General features: G+C 46.9%; 1 protein-coding gene across 3 annotated transcripts; it reads right to left on the reverse strand.

The window, feature by feature from the left end:
* Positions 1-1,752: 1,752 nt before the first annotated feature.
* RBM14 (RNA binding motif protein 14) lies at positions 1,753-14,224 on the reverse strand. Of its 3 annotated transcripts, none has more exons than XM_069471783.1 (3): positions 13,820-14,224; positions 6,979-8,443; positions 1,753-6,185 (listed from the first exon to the last, which is right to left on the reverse strand). In XM_069471783.1, exons 1-3 carry the CDS (start codon positions 14,154-14,156, stop codon positions 5,978-5,980), a joined length of 2,010 nt encoding a protein of 669 aa, XP_069327884.1. In that variant the 5' UTR covers positions 14,157-14,224; the 3' UTR covers positions 1,753-5,977. The 3 variants fall into 3 exon arrangements, with proteins under 3 accessions (XP_069327884.1, XP_069327885.1, XP_069327886.1); XM_069471784.1 differs by having other exon boundaries at positions 6,106-6,185; positions 8,333-8,443; XM_069471785.1 differs by lacking the exon at positions 6,979-8,443 and having other exon boundaries at positions 6,106-6,185.
* Positions 14,225-20,705: the final 6,481 nt, after the last annotated feature.

A 20,705-nucleotide genomic window follows, 5' to 3' on the forward strand; every position in this document is an offset into this window, starting at 1 on the left:
ACAGAAAAGCAGGTTCCCAAAACCCAGAGGTAACCTATGCTAACAGCTTTTGATCAACACTTTTGACAAATGTGACAAATGAAGCTATAGGTAGAGAGGTTTGTAGCTCAAGTGTCTTCATACTGACGTTCATCTACCCAACTTATTTTACTGAGTCCACAAAGGAGATTAGTATTTGCCCCTTAAAAAAACATTGAAGGTAAAATTAAAGACATCTCATCCAAATCCTCTATCTTATCACCCCAACTACAGAATGACATTGAGTGTAATGTTTTAAAAGCACCTTGTCTGGAATACTGTAAATGCCATTTTGGTGATTCTTAACACTTTGCTGACTAGGCTACCAAGCTCCTAAGAGGTAAAGTGACTTGTCCAAAGTCATCTAGAAAGCTGATATTCTGTCAGAGCCAAGAATAAATATGTATTCTGGTTGCAGATCTTTAACAAAAAGGGCAGTATATAAGCATATAATTGAGATGAGAGAGCCTAGACTCTTGAAAGGGAAATGAGGAACAAATCCAAATTTAAGGGTAAACACTGGTGTCAGTGAAAACTATTTAGACATGAATAAGCAATCTATAGTCAGTTTCATACCCTTAGGGATAAATATATATAATTTATACATCTAATAAATAACTCTGGCTCCTGGTCCAGAAATAAGTTACAGGTGTGATAATGGCTCTCAAAAGCCAGTATTCTCCAAGGACATTTATATGGAGCCAGCAAGCCAATCAAGCAGAAAGCTTCCTAGGCCTCCAATCCTACTGCCAGCTATACTCTCTTAGCCTTCCTTAATGTCTTTGTAGGTTTCCTACCCTGTACAGTATACTTTCTTCTCCATACCCACAAGAATCTGACCCTAGGACACAAAATAGTGTTGCCAGAGACTGAAGGTGGCCAAAACTGTGTGGTCCAGTAGCCTAAGTCACTCCTAGGTACCACTCACTACAAAAATTCACTGCCTTCACTGTTACTAGTATAAGCTGCACTACACCTACATCCAAAATCCTCTGCTCAGCTGTCCACCATGCCATCCCAATCTCCCCAGAATGTTCTAACTCCTCATCTCTATGAGATGGCTAGCATTTAATGAGTAGCAATAATATAAACACTTGTCACATACTCTCATTTGACCCTCTTAAGAACAGCATAGCATAATGATCACAAGCAAAGCCCTTGTGGTTCACATGGCTGGTTCAATTTCTTTCTTTTTTTTTTTTTTGAGACAGAGTCTTGCTTTGTTGCCCGGGCTAGAGTGAGTGCCCTGGTGTCAGCCTAGCTCACAGCAACCTCAAACTCCTGGGCTTAAGCGATCCTCCTGCCTCAGCCTCCTGAGTAGCTGGGACTACAGGCATGCGCCACCATGCCCAGCTAATTTTTTTTTTTTTATATATATATATATTTTAGTTGGCCAGATAATTTCTTTCTATTTTTAGTAGAGACGGGGTCTCGCTCTTGCTCAGGCTGGTCTCGAACTCCTGACCTCGAGTGATCCACCCACCTCGGCCTCCCAGAGTGCTAGGATTACAGGCGTGAGCCACCGTGCCCGGCCTCAATTTCTTGATTTACCAACTTTGTAGCCATGTGATCTTAAGTCACCTAACCTACAGCCTCAGTTTATAAAACAGGTTTAGAAATAGCTAATTCATTTGGGTTGCTATCGAAGATAAATTTACTGTATTATATTAATATAAACCTAATTATGTTAATATTTTATCATAGTGCTTAGCATTACAATAAATGTTAGCCATTAGCCCCATTTATAGATGATAAAACTGAGACAAAGTTCCTGATAATGTCCAAGATCACAAAGCCAAGAAGAGGCAGAGCCAGAATTCAAAGTCAGGAAACCTACTATCGTCCCAGCTACTCAGGAGGCTGAGGTGGGACTATTCCCTAAGCCCAGGAGTTCAAGTTCAGCCTGGGCAACATAGCAAGACCCTGTCTCTTTTAAAAAGAAAAAAGAGGCTGGGCACAGTGGCTCATGACTATAATGCTAACATTTTGGAAGGCCAAGGTGGAGGATCACTTGAGGCCAGGAGTTCAAGACCAGCCTGGGCAAGATAGCAAGACCCTATCTCTATAAAAAATACAGAAATTAGCCAGGTGTGGTGGTGCCCGCCTATAGTCCTAGCTACTTGGGTGGCTGAGGCAGGCCCAGGAATTTGAGGTTGCAGTGAGCTATGATGCCGCCACTTTATTCTAGCCTGGGCAACAAAGCAAGACCCTGTCTCAAAGAAAAAAAAAAAAAAAAACTAAAAATTCAGGAAATCTGATTTTAGAGGCCAACAGTTACTTTGGGCCAAGTCAGTTTTTAAATTAAATCCCTTCTCCGGCTGAGTGCAGTGGCTCACGCCTATAATCCTAGCACTCTGGGAGGCCGAGATGGGAGGCCTGCTCGAGGTCAGGAGTTCAAGACCAGCCCTGAGCAAGAGCGAGACCCCATCTCTATTAAAAATGGGAAGAAATTATCTGGACAACTAAAAATACATATAGAAAAAATTAGCCAGGCATGGTGGTGCATGCCTGTAGTCCCAGCTATTCAGGAGACTGAGGCAGGAGGATTGCTTGAGCCCAGGAGTCTGAAGTTGCTGTGAGTGAGGCTAACGCCACGACACTCTAGCCCGGGCAACAGAGCGAGACTCTGTCGCAAAATAAATAAATAAATAAATAAATAAATCCCTTCTCCAAAAAGTTTCCTCTAACTACGAGGACTGCCACATCTTCTTTACCTACCACTTGCCTACCATTGGTTATTAACTATAACTAATTCACTGAGGTAGATCGTGCCTCCCAAAATCTCTGGTTCAGCCCAAGGCCTCTGCTACCTGAGCATTGCATTTCAAGCACTATAGACACATACTTCAAATGATTTAGCACTGGACCTGAAACTCAGTTTTAAGAATTTCTCTTTTTTTGGAAAACCTAGACTCTCACCCTTTATGACCTTTTTAAAGGTAGCTATGGAATTTAGGTGAATTTGAATTTTCCATGTTACATAGCACACTAGGTCCATAAATCTAGTAAATCTATTTTCATGATGACCTCACCCATCCCATGTTATAGTCCACTTACTTGGCTTGATAGGACAAAGTGTCTGGAGGACCAACAGTCTGTGAACAGACTTTGACAGAGCTTAACTGATGAGTATGACTAGAAAGGTAGCCTACCTGTAGAGGCTGTCCCCTCAGTGATAGTCCATTACCTCCATTATCAAAGATGGGGCCCTAAGCCTACCTCAGACAGAATTTAAAACAAAGTCCAAACCTCAGAAGAGAGTAGGCTGCCAAGGCTAGAAGCCTCTGGGTGGTCTTATTCCAGGAATAAGCCAACTAAAACTTCTTCAGTGAAGACCAAGTTGTAGAGGTGGTAAGTGTAGAAGCTGAATGATCTAAAGATACATTTTCCCAAAACACACATTCAATGTCTGTCCTCCCATTCATTCAACCCACCTTTTCCCAAGTTATAGGACCCTGGAAATCAGAAATCCACAAAAAGCAAAGTATGAGAAGTGGACTACAGAATTAACACACATGGCATGATTAAAATAAAGAGGGAAGGAAGATTTTAAAACAATCTGCACGAGAGAGGAAAATGACAAATGATTTGGCTTTGTAGCTCCTGGCTAAACAATGAGAAGCCTAAGGGATGAGGCAGCAGGGGCACCAGGACCTAAAGATGACAGGCAGTTAGAGTGATCATCCGGGCCAAGTCACTCGGAGGAGCCGGGGCTGCGATAGAGAACATCACCACTGGCCCATCAAGCTGTTTTTTTTGTAGGAACCATGGCATTGGGACAGTGGCAAAACCCTCACTGAGAGAAAGGAAGATGCAGAAAGCCACAATGACAAAGAAATATTGCAAATACACAGGCCATAATCATAGCCCGACAATCAACCCTCAGTTTTCCAGGGTAATAACCAAAGTTTGGCTTGTTAGCTTGGCCCTCAGATAACCCTACCGTCACGCAGCAAAGTAACAAGAAACCTATCAAACTCCTCCTCCCAGTCTTTCCCAATCCTGCAAAGAAATAAAAAGGAGCAGCAAAGCACCTGAAGGCAAAGCAGTGAGCAGAAGAGAAGCAAAGAGCCATGGTCCCAGTATCCCTGAGATTACACCAGTTAGCACCCACAAATAAGAGCTCATGGTCATAAGGCCAAATGATTTTGCAACTAGACAGAGGGAAGAGGACATCTGGGACAAGCTACTCCGTCATGGGCAGGTTCACATGAAGCCAGTGAAGGGAGGCAAGGCAACCCACCTGAACTCCCTTTGACTGCCTCACACACCTCCCAAAAGTCACCTTGTCCCAGCAGCTCCCAGTCTCTAAAGCCCCATTTCCCAAAGGAGCATCAGTAGGTTCTCCTGTTATCACCCCATTCAACCAGTCTCCTTCCATTCACCCATCATTAAGCCCAAGTGTCCATCTTGTCCTAGGTTGGAACTGCCGTAATTTTTGCCCAGGTCAATACCCAACCCTAGAATAAAAGCATAAAAAGAATCCTCTATTCCTCACCCAGCCCCAGCATCCCTTCTTGATGGTGCTTGTAGCCCCCACCCTGTTCCCAGAATCTATCATGATACCTTCAAATATAAACCCACCAAAAAGACATTTCAAAACTCTAACAAATGGGGATAGAGAAAAGAGTCTCAGGTGACTATAATGGCAGGGGTTGACAGGACGCAGGAAGGACGCTCCATGGTGAAGTTCAACAGGCGAAATACCAGGTCTATGGCCAGCATGCCCCAAGTCTGCTTCAAATTTCCCCCACCCCTCCTCTTTCCAACCACAGGGCAGTAGATACTGACATCACCCCCACCCCTTTCAGGGTCCCAGCCCCAGCACTCACTCAAGCCCAATGCCTAAAGGATCCACTAGTCTTCTAAACACGAAAGCAGCCCATTCTCCACTTCTTGAGAAGCCAAACCCCAAAACCACCCACTGGAGCGCAGGTTGTTTCTGAACTGGGGGAAAGTCAGGGAAAACGGTCAAGCATAGGCAGAGGAAAATGGGCATTATTTATTGCATTTTGGTGTGATTAAGTTGAGGGCTAAGGAAGTCCAAGCCACTTGGTCTGGATTCTCCAGTCTTAGAGATGGCAGGCTAGTAGGACGGCGAAGAGCTAGATCCCTCTGGGCCGCAGGGAAATCCTTCTCATTCCCACAACCGAGCCTCTTTCCTCACCCGCCCTGGGTTCTCTGGCTGCCTTCCCTCTAGCTGTCATGTCTTCCTGGATGTCAAACTGGCTCCTCTGACACTGAGTGCAATCAAGACAATGACAACCAGGTTTCCAAACTGCAAATTGCCCCAAGTTTTATTTGTAGTCCATACAAAAGGGGGAAAAAAATTAAAGTTTTCTAATACCACCTACTTGGGGAGATGGGGAAGTGGGACTGTGCCGCTCACCATCAGCTAGAACATCAGTGGTCAGTAGGGATTTGGACACATACCAAACTGACTGTCCCAACAGGAACTCAGTCTCAACACAGTCTACAGAGGGACAGTCAGGGCCCCCTGGACTGCTGGCACAGCTTGGCGCACAGGAAATGGTTAAGCTGACCCTTTCCTGGCCTCCCTCACAACTAAAAAGAAAAAGGCGCCGCCGACCTCAGCTGCAGGTTGTTTCCCCATCCAGACGACCTTAAATAATCGCGCACAAAAATAAAAGGGAGCCAGGAAAAAATAAAAACATAAAAGAAACTCCCATTCTGGGGAGATGGGAGGCAGGGTAAGGGGGAAACCGCAGATCTAGAGCCAGTAGCAAGATTTGCTGCTGAGGCGAAGAAACAAAGTAGGTTACTGCCGAACACTCCAAAGGATCATCTCCTGGGGAAGGCCCGCATGGTAGAGGGGATGAAAAACCGCAACAGGGAGCAACAGGGAGACGTATGGGCCAGAGTAGTTATAACCTGGGTCTGTACCCTACCCACCTCTCCTCTCCCTCCCTCCCTGTGGTACCCCATCCCCAGGATGGCCCTACATGCGGCGCTGGTAGCCAGAGTGCATCTGAGCTGCCCGCAGGTAATCATTATAGGAGCCCGAATAGCGTGCGTAATCGGAATGGGCATCGGGCAGGCGACGGTAATCCAGCGAGGACTTTGTCGGCGAGCGGCGGAACGAGAGCTGCGACTCTGATAAACGGCGGTAATCAGAGAGCTCGGCTAAACGCCGGTCGGAACCATACCTAGTCGAGAGAAGAAGACAGTTGGTGAATGAGACAATTGAGGGGAGAGCTCCAGGTGGGCATGGGGGAGATGCCAATGGGGGACAGGGAGGGTGTGATCAGACTGGTCTCCAACAGATTGGTCTCCTTTTGTCAGAAGGCTCATCACCCTATCCAGGCCAAGAAATCAAGCCTGGGTTCACATGAGTGGGAAATCAAATCCTTCACTGAAGCCCTCCCCTACAAACTGGCCAAGGTGGATTTTGGTCTACATTCCCAAGCCACAAACAAACTATCCCCATCCCTGGGCCCTGCACAGAAAGACCTTGGTTGTTTATCAACAGAACGGCGGACGAAAGCAAGGTCCCCAAGTTCCCAGAGTGGACGCACCTCATAAACTCTCATAAACTTGCCTTCAGCCAGTTGAGTGCCAAAGAGACTACTCTTTCACACCCACCCCCACCAAAGCCAGGACAACCACGTAACAGGCTTAAGGATCCTTGAGACAGTGGGAAAGGCTATGGGCCACAATCCTGCAGGCAGTAGCTCCAATGGCATTTGGGCTAGCCTAGACAGGAGACACTTTTCCCAGCCTGACTAGCTGGTACCATCCCAGGCTGAGCCCTATGCTCCACCTGACCCTGGTGACCAGAAAAGTTCACAGACACCACTCCCCTCGGCCTCTGGACATCCCACGGGAATAAAGGAGAGAAGACCGAGGGAGGGGTGGATGGCTCCAGTTTCCCTCCCATGCCAACCTCAGCCCCTTGCCCTAAGCCCCAGCTGGGGGCAGAGGCGGGGGGGCATACAGTACCTTTTCGACATGGCGACAGCCTTTTTGTACGGATCGTCGTAGCTGGCCCGGGGTGGGGAGAGGCGGGTACGCTCATAGGGCGGCGGGGTGCTGTTGGCGTTGGCAACGGCCCCCTGGGACATGGACAGGTAGGCTGCAGACGGCTGACCTGCCCCATCGTAGGCATTGCCTGGCTGGCCACGATAGGAGGCAGCAGCCTGGGGATGCTGCTGGGCAGCATAGGAAGCAGCCAATGAGGCTGACGACTGAGTGCGGTAAGGTGCTGCCAGGGTGGCAGAAGGCTGGGCCCCGTAGGCAGCTGCGGCGCCATAGGAGCCAGTGGCCGCAGCAGCCGACTGAGCCCCATAGGAGCCTGAAAGGCCCATCGATGCTTGAGCCCCATAACTATTCAGCTGGGTCTGGACAACCGGCTGGGCCCCATAGGAGCCAGCCATTGGGGTAGTGGCTTGTGCAGCATAGGCAGCTGGCTGGCTGGCATAGGCAGCAGCTGCGGCTGGCTGTGCCACATAGGCAGCAGGCTGGGAAGAGTAGGAAGCAGCCTGTTGTGCAGCATATGGGGCAGACTGAGCATTGTAAGAGGCTGAGGGCTGGGCATTGTAAGAAGCTGCCTGAGCTCCATAAGCTAGTGAAGAGGCTGCAGACTGGGCCCCATAGGAGGCTGCCTGAGCCCCATAGGAGCCTAGGGAGGAAGCTGCTCCCTGGGTGTTATAGGAGGAAGCAGCCGCACGAACCCCATAGGAAGAGGCAGCCTGGGCGCCATAAGAGGATGGCTGGTTACCATAGGAGGCAAGGGAGGAGCCCTGAGCCCCATAGGAGTTGAGTGAAGAAGCCGCAGCTGCCTGACCCCCATAGGAGGAAAGGGCTGAGGCTGAGGGCTGGGCTCCACCATATGGGCCGAGTGAGGAAGCTGCGGCAGACTGGGAGCTAGGGCTAGCCAGCTGGCCCCTATATGGGGCCCCAAGGGAGACAGAGGGTTGAGCGCGGTAAGAGGCTGCCTGGGCTGTCATGGGCTGAGTCCGATAGCCGACACCCAAAGAGGCAGAAGGCTGGGCTCTGTAGGCAGCTCCCAGCGACACTGAGGGCTGGGCCCGGTAGGTGGCTGGCTGGGCCGTCAGAGGAGCCACATAAGAGGCCCGGGGAGGTGAACGGCGCAGAGGGCTGCGGTCGCGACCAAAGAAGGGTGGTGTGGGCTGACGGGCTTGCCCATCAAAGCCACCAGTGCTGTTGCCAAAAGCCTGCTGGTAGTCGAAGGTGGCAGAGAAGCCACCAGTTCCAGGGAATGCCGTATCCCCAGCCCCTGGTTTCTTGGTCTTGTCCCCAGACTGGATAGCCAGGCCAGGCCCCTTCTTCTGACCCTTGGTGGAGAGTTCCACGTTGATGCGCTTGCCCTTCACTTCTTTGCCGTTGAGCTGCGCGATGGCGGCTTTGGCATCTGCTTCCTTCTCCATGTGAACAAACGCGTAGTCTGATAAAGCAGCAGACAGAGGGTTAGCAATTAGGGGGGCAGGGCATGCTACCTGATGGGTCCCAAATTGGACACACAACAGCACCCAGCTGTTGCCAGCTACCTCCAGGCCTCTAAACCCTCCTCTCCAGGAGTATGTCATAAAATGTGACTCCCATATAACAAAGCTTCTGATTGCCCCAAGTAATCATCTTTGCCTACAGCCTTCTTCCCGTTCTCCCCTTTCCCCCTGCCACCTCACCCAACTTCCTGGTGAGAGAAGGAAGAGCAAAGATGAACTGCAACACAGGATAAAAATCTTCACAGGTCCTGTAAGTATAAACCAGCAGAACAAAACGCAAAAAGAGTTTCTGGACCACTCAATTATTCAGCGTTCTCACCCCAAGCTCATCAAACACTTAATGTTCACCTTTGAAGATTAGCTCTCAAACACTGGAAAAGACCACTCACATTTTAGCATGACCCATCTCTCAGCCCAGGTCCAATTAAGGCAAGAGAGTTAGAACGCAACAAGCAAGCAGTTCACAAAATTCCTCCAATATGATCTGCCCCCTTTTCCACAGTATCTCCCAAGTTTTCAAGGCACTTCCAGGAACAGGACCTCATTTGAGCCTCACAATAATGATATGAGGTAGGCAGGACAAAGGATCATTATCTCGATTTTAAGGTGGGCAAGCATGCTCAGAGTTTTTATACGGCTTGCCCCAAATCAAATTATTAGAGCCAGGACCAGAATATCAGCTCTTCCAATGTCACTTTGCTATACCAGTCTGTCCCTGAGAAGTCAACATATAAGGCAGGACTGTGAAATATGACTGAAAATTTAGGCTCAGAAGGGGAGTGGATGGACCCATGTAAGCCAATGAGTTATGGGAACAGAAATGAAGCCTACTGGCTGAGATCAAGCCCAAGCCCCCTATTGTCCCAGGCCACATTACATCCTCCACTGTTTCCTCTTTACAGGACAGAGCTATACCTACCCCTTGGGCTTCTGTTTATAGAACAGACTGCTTGCAGGACAAATCTGGTTTCTCAGCTATAAGGCAAGAAGCTGCAATGACTGCGGCTAGCAGGGTCTGCAAAGCAGGTTATCTCTGAGGCTCTCAGTAAGATCTGATGAGCAGTGGTGGGAGAATATCTAAGACAGGATGTTGATCTCAAAGTTCTACTTATCTACCACATAGAAGGGGAAAACTTTAGGTAGGGCAGGAGTGGGAAGAACTTCTCATTCAAGTCCATACTCGCAAACCAAAACAGTGCAAGCAGGAACTGAAGAACAATGGCAGGATACTGCCCCTAGGAAATAAAGCCCTACACTTAACCCCATTCTCAACCTGTGGCTACTTAAAGACAGAATCCAAGTACCAGGATCCGAACTCTGTCACATCAGCTTAAGAAATGAAGAGCTACCCAGATGAAAACTTTAATACTAAAGTTCCATTCTCCAAGATAAATTCTTTTAGTAGCCTCCAAACAAATGTCCCAATTTTTTAGAAACTTACAAACCAGATGCCCTCTCAAGCTGCTCCTCTAGAACAAGTCCATTTCACTGGATTTGAAGGCAATGCCACCAAACTCATAATAATGGGAATAAAAATACAATTAATAGAAATCAAAAGTGTGGTATAGCACAAAAGGAACACCAAGCTAAGAACTAAAAGGCCTCACTTCTATATCCAGATATCACTGACTTGCTATAAGATCTTAAGGAACTCACCCTGTGTTTCCTTACCTGACAAATCCATCCTACCTACCTCAAAATTAGGAGGGTGAATTGAGAATAGAAAAGTACCTTGTATAACTAGCTACTACAGAATAAGGAATTATGATTATTCAAACCTAAGAATAACCAGAGGCTTATTTCCCTACAGAATATTATCTTTTGTCTCTAATAAAATGTTATCTGTACATGCAAACTTAGAACATGCCACAGATGATAAAAGAACAAAATAACTATCACAACTCTAAGTCCCCAAACCCCTATGGCCAGAGCTGTATCTAATGACTGTGAAAAGCCACTTGTTTCTTTCAGCCTAGCCATGCTGCACTAGAATTGTCCTCAGATTTCTCATCTCCACTTTGGCTAGAGTGAGCTAAAAATAACAGCAGGCGCTCTAAGATCTCTAAAAGAAGCAGAGGCTGAGCTAACCCTCAGGCCACGGCAAAACCACCTGGAGAATGCAATGGCAAGCAGAAGGGCCCATTCAAAGCGAAAAGGAAGCGGGAGAGTTGCTGGAACTTGGAGGAGGGGGGCAACCTCCAGGCACCATACTAATGTTCCTGATTATCCTATCCACAAATCCTGACACTAGAATGAGCTAAGAAAAACACACAACAAAAACTTCCATGGGTTTACAAAGCATTTGGACATCCCATTGTCTCCTCCCTACTTAGCTGGATTTTATTAAGAAACCAAGTGGTAAAATTTGAAAATTGATATTTCACATGTACAATTCAACTGACTGCCCAGATCAACTATACAACTGATAAAAAAAAAAAATAGCCATCTGATACAATTATAACCGAATTATATCAGGGAGTTTCTAAGCCTGATAACGGAAGTGTTAACAGGTTGCCCAGCTGACTCAATCGCATCAGAGCTAACTAAGCCCCACCACAATGAACAGCCAAACTCAGACCTAGTCCTATCAAAGACACCCAGAAACCCAACTACTCCTAGGACAATGAAGAAAAACCAGAGATCTGAAGAACTCCAGGGACCTACCTGCCTGGAGAGCTCTAGTTCAAGGTAACCTCTGAAGGAAATCACTCGATTGGGACTAACAAGTAATGTTTTGTTGAGATCTTCTAATGGCTTGTTGGCATCACAATTCCCCCAGTATTAAAGTTAAGAAAACCCAGAAAAACGAGTTATCCTATCCTGAGAAGACTAAAAATCTTTAACTTGAAACTATACAGCTCTGTATGAGAAACAATGGTCACCCACAAAAAAGGAAAGGAGGTATTTTCCTCTTTAGCCTTTCAGACCTCCCCTGGTCTGGGTGTGGTTCCTGAAGCTGTTCATCTTTGAACACCCAACAGGATGTAGCTGTGGAGAGTGCCTGCAATCCACTGCTGTTGTGATTTCTGCTCTGCAAATCATATATAAGCTCCTAGAGAGTAACCAAGCAACTATGTGGGTTTTTTTTTTTTCCTGTGAAATAATACAGAGCTGCTTGTCCTGTGCAATATCAAGCTTCTATGCTTTTTAAAGACGTGACAGTCAACACGGGGAGACTCAATCAAATGACCATTTCTAGACCAAGAAATGAGTAAGCTAGTTAGTTATACAGCCAGCCTCTTCTACTACATTCTCAACTTTAAAACCTCACCTTCCTTCATCCCAAAGAGATAAAAAGGCATCAGTGGAGGACATGATGCTCAATGTTTCCCAGTGTCTTAAAGTATATGAGGAGCTGTGTTACATATCAGAATAACAATAACAGTTAAACACCACTGCCTGAGAAGACCAATGCACTTCTGTTAATCAAGTGTTTACAAAGGGACAAAATGCACAAACTTTCCCTCTAACTCTCACAGGAAGTCAGCTAGGAGTTCTCAAACCATGTGCAGTTACTATGCACTTCACCCCCACTGTCACTTAGTGTCAAACCCAAGCAAATTCGGGCAATTTTTTGGCTTTCTCTACCACCTGAAAGCAAGCTTCTTGACCATATGAGCTGGATTCTAGACTCCCAATCCAGTAGTCACCCAGCCTAAGAACCACAAAAGAAACTTGGTAGGTCAATTAAACAGAAAGCTCTCAAAGACTCATATACTCTCTCCATTTGCTGGCCAAGTACCCAATCTGAGACCCTCCCCACTCTTTTACTCTAAACAAAAGCAAAAATCCATGCACCATACAGCCTGCCTCAGAGCACCCAGCAGGAAAGCCCGATTCTGGATAGTCGTAGACTTGCATAACCTGAGTTGAGGAAAATAGAATGCAGTATTAATGCAGAACAAGGAATTGTTCCCAGTAGTGGAGACTATGACCCTTTATACTTCCCCCCACTTATAGAAAGGATATGGAATGGCCCAAAAGATGTGCCTTTCCAGGACAGCAAATGAAGTATCTTGGTGGGAATAAATAAGCACCTGTACCCCACATGTATTTCCTATCCTCAAAACTGCTCACACAGGGTATGAATGGGTACGGCAGGTAGGCATCCAACACCAGGAGTAAGGCTTGAGATAACTCCCAGGTTGCTTCCTCAAAGATGACAGGGCAAAGTTAACTCTGATCTGTTCCCAAGTGGAACAGAGACTGGCCACAAACACAAGGGCTGTCCCACCAAATCCTGCCAACATAAAACAAAAAGACCTTAGGGGATAAAAACCCAGACTATGAAAAAAGTCAACTGGGTCTCTACTCAGGCCTAAATTATGGTGACACATTTTTCTCAAACAAAAGGCAAACTAGGGATCTGCCCAGAGGATTAGACTACTCAAGCAATGACAACTAATGATTCAGTAAATCGTGTTCAGCCAACGTTTAACAAAGACCTCTTGCATACCCCTCCCCATGACTCTCTCAGCCAGAGTATGTTCCCTTGCAAAGTCACCAAGCTTATATAAAAGAATGACACTGCCCTAGGGCACAGGCTTGGCAAGTAAAGACCACGAAGGGGTCTTCATAAAATAAGCTTCCTTCTACATGCAAAAGGTCAGGGTTTTCAGTTGATAGATATGAAATTGAGCCCAAAGAAAAAAAACCCAAGTTTGAGGGAGTTGGAAAAGCGCAGAGCTGCCACGCCTAACCTACCTAATACTGAAAGGCCAAAGTGGTTCGGAAGGGGCCCCTCCTGTACCCACGAGTAAGTGTGCCCATGAGTAGACCCATGCCAGACAATACTAAAAGATCCCAGCCCGAGAAACGTCTAAGGGCCCCGTTACCTTCCGCTTGTGAGCATTCACCAGGAGGGAACACGAGGGCGGCCTTGGGGCGTCAGCCCCCACCTTTTCCCTCTTCCCTTGATCTGACCGACGTCTGGAGAGGAAGTGGGGAAGTGGCGAAATCTTCCCCGCTCCATGATCCGGCTTGTGCCCGTCACTTCCCAATTTCCGCTCTGTTGCCAGGCCCAGGAGACCAGGAGAAAGCGCGCCCCCGGAACACTCTCAAGTCCCTCAGGCGCGTCCCCGGCCCGTAGCTTGGCTCGCAGCGGCCGCCGCACCCACCCAGAGCCGCTTCCTCCCACTTGGTGAATGGTGCCTGGACCGCAAGGGAGGAGGGTGGCCCCCAACACCTCCGGCCTGCTCCCGCGCACTTCCCCACCCCGCCCCAACCACGCAGTGACCGACCCCCGGGTAAGGGGCGTGGCTAACAGGCAGAGTGCCCCGAGCGCGCCCCCGCCCCCGAACGCGCCCCCGCGTTACCTTTCACCACGTCACACTCGATGACGCGTCCGCGGCGCTCGAAGAGGCTGCGCAATTCCTGGCTCGTGCATGCAGCCGACACATTGCCCACGAAAATCTTCCAAGTGTTAAGAGGCCTTGGGCGCGACATCTCCACCACGAGCGCGCGCCCCGGCCGCAGCTCGTGGCCGTGCAGGGCCTCGATGGCGCGCAGCGCGCCCGCGTTCTCGCGCATGTGCACGAAGGCGAACTGTTTCATGACGGCGCAGCTCATGACCGTGCCGTAGGGCGCGAAGAGGGCTGCCAGCTCCTCCGGAGTCGTATCCGCCCCGTCGACATTACCCACGAATATCTTCATTTTGCCGCCGCAGCCGCCTTCCCGGAGAGCCGGGACCTCTCCTCAAGCGACAAGCGAGACGTCCGACCGACCGGCAGTCCTCCCCAGGAATGGCTGGCCACCGAGAACCCCGCCGCGCAGGCGCCCTGACCTAGCCAATCGGGACGCGCATCCCGCGCGTCTAGCAGCCAATCAGAGAGTCTGAGAGAAGATGCGCTCAGGCGCAGCCAATCCTAGAGGGCCTGGAGCCCGCTCGTTAGCGGAGGGGGTGGGAGAAGGACGACGGCGCGCGACCAACCGCCACAGCCGGGGGGAGGGGAAAGGAGGGTTGGAGAGGAGGGAACGCGCGCCCGATCTGCGCTGGTGGCGGAGAGGCCTAGTCCGTGAGGCAACCTCTGGCTCGGGTGGGGCCGAGACCGGCAGGCCCCGAGGAAAAACTTTGTTCAGTCGGAAGTCAGGGCTCCTCCCTTCTGGTATCCTTGGCTAAACCCGCGCCTGGAGGTGGCCGCGTGAGTGTCCACGGGAAGGCTGGGCCTGGCGGGAGAAAACACGACAAACGCCTTCAGTCAGCAAACGGCCCCTGAGACTGTGCTGGGCGGTCCGAGGGGGCCTGAGAGGCATGCCCCCGAGAAGCCCCGGAGTGCCATTAATTCTTTCCTTGGAAACACATTCCCTGAGGTTGCTGAATTCCTGGCAGATGGTGCAAAATCAAAAGTCTCTGCCCTTACGAAATTTCCAGTCGAGAAGTAATGTTATGACTCTTGTATGTTTGAAGTTCTCCACAATAAAAAGCGTAATAAAATAGAAAATTAAAACAATCCTTGAAGAGGCGAAAGTTCGGCCTTAAAAAATAAAAGGAGAAAATTTTAAGCCAGCAGATTTCAGCATGTAAATAGAAAGATTTTTTGCGTGTCAGAAGACATTGAAAACATAGACGTGACAATCTCGGGGAAATATTGACCCACATGTTCATTCAACAAATTTTTTGAGTACCTACTGTGTGGACAGCACCAAGGATATAGAAGTAAACAACAAAAAAAAATGATAAAACTCCTTGGAACTTTTATTATTATGGGGAGAGACAGACAATAAACGATTCAGTAAAACATAGCATGTTAGATGGTGATGAAGACGTGAAGTAACTGGAAGTAAGCCATCCTCTGTGAGATCATTCCAGCTAGAAAGTACGCATCAAAAAGTCCTGGACCAAGAGCAGATCCGACTGATTCCAGGAAGAGCAAAGAGCAGAATAGGAGGGTGTGAGTCATGTGGCACCTAGTGGGCCACTGAAATGACTGGAGGGTTTAGGGCAGAGGGATTGGTCCGACTATGACTTATGTTTTATAATTTTATAAGTATCATTCTGGCTTTTCTTGAGACTCAGGTAAAAACATAAACAGAAAAAACAATTGTTTGCTCAGAACAATTACTGCTGCAAAATCTAGGAGAGAGATGATGTGACATGAATGAAATTAGGGAAAAAGTGGTCAGATTTGGATGTAGTTTGATGGTAGAGTTAACACCATATGTGATTGGATGTGAGATGTAAGAGAAAAAGTCCAAGATGAAACCAAACAAATGGAAGCATGGAGATGCCATTTCTTAAGAAGAGAAACAATGCAAGAAACAGATTTTCTGTGAAAAGTCAGAAATTTGATTTTGGAGACTGCTGTGGTCTGAATGTTTATGTCCTCCAAAATTCATATGTTAAAACCTAATCACCAATGTGATGGTGCTAGAGGGTGGGGCCTTTGGAAGGTGATTAAGTCATGAGGGCAGAGCCCTCAAGAATGGGATTCATAGCCAGTCTTGGTGGCATGCGCCTGTAGTCCCAGCTACTTGGGAGGCTGAGGCAGGAGGATCGCTTAAGCTCAGGAGTTCGAGGCAGCAGTGAGCTATGATGACACCACTGCACTCTAGCCCGGGAGACAGAGTAAGACACAGTCTCAAAAAAAAAAGTTCAGAATTTATTGATATGGAAAGATGACCATAATTTAAGAGGGGAAAAAAACAATCTAGTTATATAATATCACATCTTTCTAAGCCATAGAAAGAAAAAACCCTCCATATCTATCCATTTGTTTTTTCACATAGAGAAAAAACATCAGGCCTGGTGCTTGGGGTGGCTCACGCCTGTAATCCTGGCACTCTGGGAGGTCGAGGCAGGAGGATCACTGGAACTCAGGAGTTCAAGACCAGCCTGAGCAAGGGCAAGACCATCTCTACTAAAAATAGAAAAAGTTAGCCAGGCGTGGTGGTGAGCACCTGTAGTCCCACCTACTCAGGAGGCTGAGGTAGGAGGATGGCTTGAACCCAGGAGTTTGAGGTTGCAGTGAGCTATGATGAGGCCACTGCACTCTAGCAGGGCAACAGAGCAATACTCTGTCTCAAAAAAAAAAGCAAAAAAAAAAGAAAGGATATCAATTACCTCAAGGAGATGGAATGGGGAGTTAATTTTTTTATGCTTTTTTTATATCATTAGACGTTAACAATGAAGATCCAATTATTTTGTAATTTTAAAAAGTTGTTTTAAGGAAGAAAAGAGGGGCAAGAGGTGTCTCCCGAAATCCAAACTGCTGGCAGTATTCCCAAAGCAGGATATTGACAAGCCCCTGCTACCCAGTAAGCATGGCCACTTTAAGGGTATCATGGGGGCAGTTCCATGTTTGCTGGTGGGGTTTAGAGCCAGAACACTGTGCAACACAAATATAATGTGGGAGCCATAGGTGCTTTTAACTCTTCCAGTAGCAACATTTTAAAAAGTAAAAAGCAACAGGTCAAACTAATTTTAACAATATACTTTAACCCAATATATCTAAAATATTAACACTTCATCACATATCAATATAAAAATAATGAGATATTTTACATTCTTTTCCTTGTACTAAGTCTTCAGAGTCCATTGTGTATTTTACATTTACAACACATCTTAATTTGGACTAGCCTCATTGCAAGTGCTCCATAGCCATATATGGCTAGTGGCTGTGGTATTGGCTAGTGCAGGTTTAGTTTTCCTCTTAAAATGGCCTTTAGATTCTATAGGAACATTCTTTGGAAAAGCAGAGCTTCAACGTTGGAGATGTATCTGATTTTAAAAATAGCCCCATGTTCTTCAGAGCCAAGTCTGGGAGATGGGGAGGGACGGGGGCGGTGAGGGGTGGCAGGGAACAGGAAAATCAACTGGGAATTACATCTCAACAAATACTGTCAAAACTGCAAACATTCTTTGAGATCAGTTAGGCCAGGCCAGGCTGGACACTTTACAGATGAGAAACTCACTAAGGGCTGGAGAAGGGAAGGGGTCGGCCCATCTTGCCCATCAGGCTGGTGGTAGACATGGGGCTAGTGCAAAAGTTCTTTCCATCACCCCAGGTCAAGAAACCAGATCCTTGTTCAAACCTCAGTATCCTGATTTTCCAGCTCTGTGAGCTTTGGCAAGATTCTTTACATCTATAAGCATCATCTTCCTTACCTATAAAATAATGCCTTACTATCTTTTTGTTTTCTTTTTAACCATAAAAAGATTCTTTATTGTGAATTTTTTTTATTATAGTAAAAGATAACATAAAATTTACCATTTTAACCTTTGGTTTTGTTTGTTTGTTTGTTTGTTTGGGGGGGAAAGGTCCTCTTATCACCCAGGGTGGAGTGCAGTGGTATGATCATAGCTCACGGTAACTTCAAATTCTTGGGCTTATGCAATCCTCCTTCCTTAGCCTCCCAAGTAGCTCGGACTAGAGCTGCATGCCAAGATGTTCAGCTAATTTTTTTGTAGAGACAGTAACTCAGTATGCTGCCTAGCCTGGCCTCCAACTCCTGGCTTCAAGTGATCCTCCATCATCTGGGACTCCCAAAGTGCTGGGATTTGTGAGCCACCACACCCAACCATTGATTGATTGATTGATTGATTGTCTGTCTCCCTATGTTGCCCATGCTGGAATGCAGTGGCTTTTCACAGGTATGATCATAGGGTGGTACAGCCTCAAACTCCAGGCCTCAAGGGAGCCTCCCTCCCTAGCCTTTTGAGTATCCGGGACCATAGGTGCACACCACTACACCAGACGACATGGGCCATCTTACTATAATTATCACAATAGGCCTTTAAGATAAATGTATTAGTATCTCTGTTTCATAGAGGAGACTGAGGCAAAGAGACGTTGCTCAAGTTCAAATGGCTAGGAAGCAATAGAGTTGGCATCTGGACCCAGAGCCATGTATATGTGCATGAGTAAGAATGATTATTAAACATGCCAGTACACAGAACATAAATACAGCTTTGATAACATTAATGAGGAGTTCGTCCATTATGTAAAGATGTTCCCTTGGGGCAGATACTCTTCAGAGCTGGAAAAAGATTTGTTCTTAGAATGTGTTTAAGATTGTGGCCAAGAGAACAAGTGAGGATTTTAAAAATAAATAAATAAGGAAAGATGAAGGAACTGTCACAGACTGGAGACTAGGGAGACACAACAACTAAAAGCAATGTTTGATTTGGGATTGGATCCCAAAGAAGAAAAAGATTATTTGTGGAAAAACTGATGAAATTTGAATAAAGTCTGCAGTTTATAGTATTATCTCAGTCTTAATTTACTGGTTTTGATCACTGCACTACGTTTATATAAATTGGATTTAGAGGGAGCTGGGTGAAGAGTACAGTGAACTCCACTATTATTTTTCTATGTAAAATTTTAAAATAGATATATATATATTATTTTTTTTTGAGACAGGGTCTTGCTCTGTCTCCTGGGTTAGAGTGCTGTGGAGTCATCATAGCTCACTTAAACTTCTAGGCTCAAGTTATCTTCCTGCCTCAGGGTCCCTAGTAGCTGGGACTACAGACGTGCCCCACCATACCTGGCTAATTATTTTTTTGTAGAGACAGGGGTCTTGATATGTTGCTCAGGCTGGTCTCAAGCGATCCTCCTGCCTTGGCCTTCCAAAACGGTGGGATTACAGGTGTGAACCACCGTGCCCAGCTAATTCCAGAACATTTTCATCACCCCCCAAAAGAAACCTTGTATCCATTAACATTAACTCCCCATTCCTCCTTCCCCCAGCCCCTGGTTATCACTAATCTTTCTGTTTCTATGGATTTTCCTATGCGAGACATTTCATATAAATGGAATCATACAATATGTGGCTTCTTGTGCCTGGCATCTTTCACTTAACATAATGTTTCCAAGGTTCATCCATGTTGCAACCTTTTTTTTTTTTTTTTTTGAGACAGAGTCTCACTTTGTTGCCCGGGCTAGAGTGCTGTGGCGTCAGCCTAGCTCACAGCAACCTCAAACTCCTGGGTTCAAGCAATCCTCCCGCCTTGGCCTCCCAGAGTGCTAGGATTACAGGTGTGAGTCACCGTGCCGGGCCATATTGCAATTTTGTGTTAATCTAAAATAGTTTCAGGGTGGGTGTAGTAGCTCACACCTGTAATCCCAGGGTTTGGGGAGGCTGAGTTGGGAGGATTGCTTGAGGCCAGGATTTCAAGACCAGCTGGGCAACAGAGCAAGAACCTATCTCTACAAAAAAAATTTTTTAATTAACTGAAAATCTTTGCTAAATTCAGGCGTTTTTGTGCTACCTCTCAACTTTTGCCATGTCTACGAATCATGTGTAGTAATTTAACAAATATATTTTTTAATTGATTCACTTTTAAACTTATTTAAAAAGGAAATTTTAATCATATTAGCAAATACCTCTATAATGCCTACTGAATAGTACTATTAAATTCCAGGCTGTTTTCAAAATACTTTTTTTTTTTTTTGAGGGATGGAATGGAGTGCAGTGGGCGACAGAGTGCTTCCTATCCTCCTGGGAACTCCAAGGCTTTGGGGAAGCCCTTGGACATGGCTAAACATCTTTGCCTGCAGTTCCATTTCTGCTTTGCTGATGGGGCTATAAGATGTTTGAATAATGTTCTGTCATTTACAAATAAAGTTTGAAAAACCACACAGCTAGGAGTTCAACCCAGCTATAATTCCAGAATGGAGGTGAGAAGATGTCAAGGGTTGGCCGTGGGCAGGGTCCAGGAGGAGTTTCTGCAATGACCTGAAGTGGGGAAAGACAGCTTAAGTCCCCGGGCTTAAAAGGATTTGGGGCCAGTGCAGTGGCTCACGCCTGTAATTTCAGCAATTTGGCAGGCCAAGGTGGGAGGATTGCTTGAGGCCAGGAGTTTGAGACCAGCCTGAGCAAGAAGGAGACCCCCATCGCTACAAAAAAATAGAAAAATTAGCCGGGCATCACGCCTGTAGTCCCAGCTACTTGGGAGGTTGAAGCAGGAGGATCCCTTGAGCCCAGGAGTTTGAGGTTGCAGTGAGATATGATGATGTTACTGCACTCTAGCCTGGTGACAGAGCAAGACTGTCTGAAAAAATAATAATGATGATGAAAACAATAAAAAAAAAAAAGATTTGGCTCCTGGGAAACAAGGGGAGCTGGCAAACAGCCAGCATAGGTGTGGTGGGAAAGAGCAGGCTGCAAGAGTTGGGTTTAGAGGTGGAGCCAGGTGGAGCCAGCAGCCTTGGGGCGGGATGGGGGGAGCACAGCGGGGCGGGGGCAGGGCCTGGGGATGGA

Source organism: Eulemur rufifrons, chromosome 6 (genome assembly GCF_041146395.1).
Source record: "Eulemur rufifrons isolate Redbay chromosome 6, OSU_ERuf_1, whole genome shotgun sequence".
Lineage (NCBI taxonomy): Eukaryota > Metazoa > Chordata > Mammalia > Primates > Lemuridae > Eulemur > Eulemur rufifrons.